At 35.1% G+C, this 7509-nt stretch overlaps 1 protein-coding gene across 1 annotated transcript in view; it reads right to left on the bottom strand.

Annotated features, from left to right (window-relative positions):
• Positions 1-1257: 1257 nt before the first annotated feature.
• OSTM1 (osteoclastogenesis associated transmembrane protein 1) overlaps positions 1258-7509 on the bottom strand; it is a 16783-nt gene continuing 10531 nt past the window's right edge. The window contains exons 4-5 of the mRNA XM_044675403.1: positions 6859-7024; positions 1258-1459 (exon numbers count right to left, since the gene is read on the bottom strand). Of these exons, the coding sequence (XP_044531338.1) occupies positions 1404-1459; positions 6859-7024 (222 nt within the window). The 3' untranslated portion in view covers positions 1258-1403. The remainder of the gene's footprint in view (positions 1460-6858; positions 7025-7509) is intronic.

Below are 7509 nucleotides of genomic sequence, written 5' to 3' on the forward strand. Positions count from 1 at the left end.
AATCTGAGAATAGCTGCGAAATACTGGCACTAGACTAGTTTTTCTTAAATCCTGAATATAAAAAAATAAGATTGACCTTTAAAAGAAAGCTAACTTCATTTCAAACACATCATATGCATTTTACAAGAATTATGAAAAGTTAAGCATCATATTAATATACTGCTTGTTCAAGTCATTTAGATTTATGCCATCAAGCAATTAGTAGTTTTAATAATATCAGAGTAAATTAAATATTCTCTCTGAGGTGCTTATTTTGGTTACCTAAAGTGACTTGGATTTCCCTTGTTTTATTTCCCTCCTACTCCAAAACCCCTTGGCATCTAGTAGCATGACATAAAAATTCAATGTAAAGCTACATTTTTAGAATGGTATAATTATGCTTACATTTGCTTTAATGCAATAATAAAACAATAAGGTGCCAAGCAGTAAAATTTGATTTTAAAAATGCAGCTCCTTTGTTTGCAAAAAACGTTTTTGCCCTGAATTATTAAAACTTAACTTACAGTAGTTGAGCAATATCAATTTGTTCTGAAATAAAGACAAAAACATGTTAAATACTGTTTTTAAAGGCATGTAAAAACAAAGCAATTACTAGAAATCTGCCTAGATTTACATACTAATGTGCACTATCCCCTATTATAAATTATTTAAAAAGTTTAAAGTTAAGTAGTTTCAAAAATTACTTTAAAGTAGAAGTTTTAGTTAAACATTATATGCAGACATCCAAGAGATTAGATATGTCAGTAAATATTGAACAGTACTGTAGAGGAGGGTAATTGAAGCTTTTGGTGAATTCCATTTACAGCAAATATGAAATGGGTGGCACACTCATTCTTTTCAGTGATTTGCTTAATGGTGTTTAACTGAAGGAATTCTTATCCCTTACATTAAAAGGAAGTATATTTCCCTCTCTAAATCTCTGATGCATATCATGAAGATCAACAAATAAAGAATTTGCTAACTACAAATAAATATCTAAATTTCAAAATTGCTTGTTTTCTTGTTTGCAATATCTGCCCTATAAAGGGTTAAAAAGAAGTGTCAAATGGGATCCATATGCCTTTAAACAAATCTACACTTACATTTTATTTATTACAATACAAAAAACACTGTAAGATAGATAACTTGCTACACAGGACAATTACAAAAATCGTAACCCAAAAAGGGGCCCCAAAATAAGTACAAAAAAACTATGAGAAGATTTTAGTCTCATTTTAAAATGAGCTTAAAATTCCCACATAGCCCCACAGTCAAGAATCTGACCTATATTAAGATTTTTAGCTAAGTCATTTAGCAATCACTAATAGAATTGTTGGTTAAACCGTAGATCAGTTATCTTCTCTCCACATTCTTCCTTTACCGTTTATTCATGGACTATAATTTCAGTTCACCATTTTTTGCCTTTAGTTTGAATTTTCTTGAATGCTTACGAAGCTGGTACTGGATTTAAGACGCTTAGCTAGATGAATTGAAAAATAAAAGTTTAAATCGAAGTTTACTCAACTTGGAGATCAGGTATTTTTATGAAAACAATGCCTATATTTTAAGTTGGAATGAGTATACTTATGCTACATATTCAAAAATTCATAATGAGCCTAATTTCCTCATCTTCCTCAACTTCTAAAAGATTTTAACTGCAAATGGCTTGCTAAAAGCAAAAAAAAAAAAAAAAGACAAACAAAAACAAAAAATGAATAAAGCAGGCATGATACCTTTCTTCTTGGATTGTATAATGAAAGACAGACACACCAACATCACCAATAGCTATCTCAAAATTTAATAGATCTATTTTTTAAAATTTAGTAGACCTATTTAATTTAATTTAAAATTTTATTAATTGATTGCTTAGTTAAAATTCAAAATTAATAGAACTATTTCATTACCTGGATACTTTTTCCAACTCTGCAAACTGACCATCTGTCCAACCCATGTTTGCTTTCTCATGCTTCCCCAAAGATTCACCAAATGTGCAAAAAACTCTTTTCTAGATCTCCTAATGTTAAGTATATAATAATCTATCACACAGTCTACATACAGTCATCTCTTACTCTCCCTACCTGACTAATCTCCCTCCTTTTTTGATACATCTAATGGTATTTTTTATGTATCTTTTGTACACATCCTTAACTGGTAATGCTGCAGCCCATTCATCCCTACCATATCTTTCCACTGACCTTTGAGAGACTAGCAAGTCTGATTTCTTGAATTCCTTGGATTTGTAAGCATATAATATCACTAGAATAAAATGACTATCAAAAACATTTCCGTTTCAGAAACAACCTTAGGGTAACTGAAAAGTGCTAAGTGATTTCCCCAATACAAACTAGCCTACTTGCTTCCTCCTAGTTAATTCTGGGCCCAGCTCTGTACATCTGCAGTATCTCAACAAGATAGATGTATTAATGGACTAGCTCTATACAGTTCCTCCACCTACATGTTATTGTCTAGACACAGGTATTTTTTCTCCACTTGGTTTTTATAACTGGAATGTTAGGCCAAATTCTTTGAAGTAATTCTGGATCTCATTTAGGAAGTTCGGCAATGTTAAGTGTTAATGCTATTAATCCAATGCCATCTGCAAACAGGAGCATCTAGAGACATGTACCATTAGAAGGAAATTTCTCTTCTATTTGGACTCTGTGCTGATGTCTTCTATGACTACTGTGACCATGACAAAGATCTTTAAGAAGTCTCTATTTTATTTCCATTTCTTGCTTGATATTAATAATTAAAGGACTGTTAACCAAAGATTTCTCTGGTGTCAGTCATTATGTGCCAGGCACTATGCTAAGTGCTAGGAACACAAAAGAAAGCAAAAGACAGCCCCTATTTGCAAGGAGCTCACTGCCTGATGGAGAAGACAAAATGCAAACAACTACAAAAACACAAGCTATATACTGGATAAATTGGAAATAATCATCAGAAGAAAAACACTCAAAGAAAAGTGGATCAGGAGAAACCTTCTGTAGAAGGTGAGATTTCAGCTGGTACCTGAAGGGAGTCAAGGAAGCCAGAAGGAGAGACAAGGAAGAAGAGCATTCCAGGAATAGGGAGCAGTCAATGAAAGTGCAATGAGCTGAAAGGAGTTTCTTGTTAGCCGAATGAGGAGGCCAGTGTCACCAGATTGCAGAATATGTGGGAGGATGTAAGGTGTAAGAAGCCTGGAAAGGTTGGGGAAAGAAGGGTGGGATATCTTGGAAAATCAAAGGAATCTTGTAATATGATCACTTATTTATTTTATATTTATGAGAGAGTGTGTGTGAGAGTGTGTGTGTATGTGTAAATTAGAAATACCTTGTCAGAAGTCTAAGTCTACATTTTGCTCTATTGAACTGAATGCTTTTTGGAGATCAACAAACAATAAATACACTTGAATTTTATATGATCTAAATCTTTTAATCAGGGGAGTGACTATAAAAGCATCTGCAGGAAAATATGATTTGTGAAAGTCTGCTTGATTGCTTATTCCTTTCTTGTATTTTTATCAAGGATGCTCTTGACTCGTGGGTAAATTACCAGGGTCAGTGGGGAGGGGGAATTTTGCAGAGATGAGAAAGGAGGTATATGGTTCAGGAGTTATTCACATTTTCTTAATTTTTTCGTTAATAATATGTGATTTTATTTTTCCAAGTCAGTTTTTTTCAGATATTTTCAGAATCAATTCCCCAATGCCCACAAAATCCTTTCATCTCCAACTCAAAACTAAACTTGTTTATATTTAATCTGATTCATGGCTTTTCCCATGAAATATCACAAAAAAAAAAGAAATGTATAGGACATTGGGTATTACTACAACTGTAGATGCAGTAGTTCCACTACTGTATTTGATGTAATTTATGAAAAAAATTGTAGAAATTGTGGCAGATATTTTCCACTTATCAGCTATTGCCTTCTTTTAATTTCATCCTCAAATGCTTTTGAGAATGACTAGGTTAATTAGAATTTGTATTAAGGTTTCTATAAATTCATTTATTCCCTCCATTGCTTCTTACAATTTTATTTTTTTGTTTGTTTTGTTTTGTTTTGTTTTGTTTTTAACCCTTAACTTCTGTGTATTGGCTCTTAGGTGGAAGAGTGGTAAGGGTGGGCAATGGGGGTCAAGTGACTTGCCCAGGATCACACAGCTGGGAAGTGTCTGAGGCCATATTTGAACCTAGGACCTCCCGTCTCTAGGCCTGACTCTCAATTCACTGAGCTACTCACCTGCCCCCTTCTTACAATTTTATGAGGGAATACTACTCATACTCTTTCCTATCCTTCCTTATATAATTTTGCCAATAAGTTTGTTTTAAAACAGGTGTGGCCACTGGTTACTATATCTCTTTACAAGACAACGACATCAAATTTTACTGACTGAGATTTCCAGGATTTTTTTTTACTTCATCAATGTAGTGATTACTTTCATAGGCTCATAAATCTAGAACTTGAAAGGAACTCAGAGGCCTATCAAGGCATTAGTTAAATTCCCAATGGAAATAGTGACAGTCTTTGTTGGTGCTCATTTCTTTATGCATTTTCTATGACAATAAATTGCTTAAATATATAGTTCAGGTTCAAGGTGTTCTTTTCATTTTTTTTCACCTTTTATCTAATTTGGTCTTGATTTTGAGTGCTGATAATAAATCATCTGCTTATACCTGATGGTACATAAACGGCTGATTCAGAAATGACTCTTACGCTGGCAGCCAGTCAATTAAATTCTTTCAAGATATGGCCAATTTTGTTTTTGTGATATCATGTCCAGTACCTCCTAACAAATTTATGCTTTTGGTATTTTGATTTGAAAACCCTTTTCTAATTAAATATAAATATATAATAATTCACCTTGGAAATGTGGAAAAAGCGTTTGAAGAGAAGAAAGCACTGGCTTTAAAGCTCTCTCTGATATTATGTGACAAGCCTCTGTATACGTCAATATCTTCATCTCTAAAACAGAAAACACCTATACTATCTATCTCATACAACTGAGGTAAAAATTAAATGAGACAAAAATACATATTGTTTTGTAAATCATAAAGTACTTATATAAAAAACAAATACTCCTAAATCCGGGGTTCTTAACCCTTTTTGTGTAATATGGTCCTCTCTGGCAGTCTGGTAAAGCTTACTTACTCTTCTCAGGAAGTTTTTAAATGCAGAAAATAAAATACATAAGATTCCCAAGAAAATCAGTAATATTTAAATACTAGAAATTAGTTATTAAAATACTAGAAAAAACAAGCTCATAGACCCAAGTTAAGAACCCTTGTCCCCAAAAAAATGCCAAACCATGCTACCTGAAACCTCTTTTTTGCCACATGCCTTTTCTCAACTCTCATTCTTCTAAGCCTCTATGCAGTCTTTGACACTGTCAATCATCCTCTTCTCCTTGATAGATTCATGACATTACTTTTTCCTGGTTGCTTCTTACCTATCTGATCTTTCTCTGTCTCCTTTGTTGGGTCTTCCTTGATAACAATAGGAGGACCCCCAAGAGTCTGCCCTGGGCCCTTTAGTCTTTTCTTTTTATATTGTTGATCTTATCAGTTCCCACAGATTCAAATATAATCCCTATGCAGATGATAGTCAGATCTACTGTGTAGCCCTATCCTCTCCCTCGACTTTAAGTTCCCCAGCTCCAGCTGCCTTTTAGAAACCAGAAATGGTTACCCCAGACTTCTTAAACTCAGTATGTCCAAAACTAAACTCATGATCTTCCCATTCCCCCAGATATTTCCCTCCAAACTTCCTTATTACTATTGAGGGTATCACCATACTCCTAGTCTCCTAGGCTAGGAGTCATCCCCAATTCCTCATTCTCTCTCACCTTCCCATTTCTAATCAGTTGTCAAGTCCTGTTGTTCCCATCTCTAATCTATGTTCCTTCTTTCTTCTGACACTGCAATAACCCTGGTATAGCCCCTTATCACCTCACTCCTGAATAGCCTCCTAGTTGGTCTCCCTGCCTCAAGTCTCTCCACACCAACCTATGTTCTACTCAGCTGTCAAAATGAAATTCCTAAAATGAAGTCTGACCATATCTCCCCTGCTCCCTCCAACCCCTGCCCCCATTTAATAAACTCCAGTGGGATACCTCCAGGATAAAACAAAAAATCCATTTTTTGCCATTTAAATCCTTTAATAACCTGTCTCCTTTCTACCTTTCCAGTCTTCTTATACCTTACTCTCCTACATTATATTCTATGACTCAACCACTATGGTCTACCTGTTCAACAAGCCACTCCATCTCTTCACTCCAAGCATTTTCTCTAGCTGTTCCCCACATCTGGAATGTTCTGCCTCCTGATCTGTGTCTCCTGGTTCCCCACTCTCCTTAATCTTAATGCCTCTCCTCTGAGATCATCCCCAATGTATCCTATATATGTTTTATTTATATGTAATTGTTTGCATGTTGTCTCCTCCATTAGAATGTGAGCTCCTAGAGAAGAGGGGACCATTTTTAATTTGTTTGTCTTTCTTTGTATTCCCAGAGTAACAGTGCCTGGCACATAGTAGGAACCTGAGAAATGCCAGATGGATTGACTGGCTGTACATCCTCATCATCCCATCATCCAATGGAATTCAGGCAGAGTTTACCTCGGGACATTGGATTTTTATATATGAGATTTTGCCTTAGTCTCCCCAAACCAAATTACCATACCATTTCCCAGACATTTTCAAACCTTGTTACCACAAATATCCTCCCTTTTCTCCCCAGCTCCCTTTTATATATTTTCCTCCATTTGAATATAAGCTCCTTGAGGGCAAAGACAATCCTGCTTGCCAGTATTTTTATTCCCACTGCCTAACCTAGTGTAGTAGCTAGCATATAGTAAATACTTAGGAAATGCTCAATCATTCATTATTAATGATACTTACGCAGAATGAGTTTTCTTTTCTTTTGTTCTGAATGAAGAAAGCTACTAAGATAGAAAACTACTGGTAAAAAGAGAATGAATACTGAAACAGCAATTACAGGAACTGTATCACTGCAGGGAACTGTACAGTTGAAAGTTCGACTCCAAAGTTTTCGAGTAATGTTCATCTGAAATTTTTAAAAATAATATGAAACCATAACAAGCATTAACAAATGTCATTCATTCACTAAGAATTTTTTTGTTCTTATATTAAGATGTTATGGATTTGGAACACATCTACAACTTTAAATCTATTGCCAACCAGGAAAAATTTAATCTATCAGAGAACTAAAAGTTGGCTTCCTTTTAAGTTATTGTATTCATATTCTCATAAAGAAATTTCAGCAGTCAGGTAGCTCAATGGATTGAGAGCCAGGTCTAGGACAGGAGGTCCTGGTTTCAAATCTGACCTCAGATACTTCCTAGCTGTGTGACCCTGGGCAAGTCACTTAACCCCCATTGCCTAGCCCTTACTGCTCTTCTGCCTTAGAACCAATACACAGTATTGATTCTAAGACAGAAGGTAAGGGAGGGAGGCAGGAAAGGAGGGAGGGATGAAGGAAAGAAAGGAAGGAAGGAAGGAAGGAAAGAAAGAAAGGAAGGAAGGAAGAAA

This window comes from Gracilinanus agilis, chromosome 4, assembly GCF_016433145.1.
Source record: "Gracilinanus agilis isolate LMUSP501 chromosome 4, AgileGrace, whole genome shotgun sequence".
Taxonomy (NCBI): domain Eukaryota; kingdom Metazoa; phylum Chordata; class Mammalia; order Didelphimorphia; family Didelphidae; genus Gracilinanus; species Gracilinanus agilis.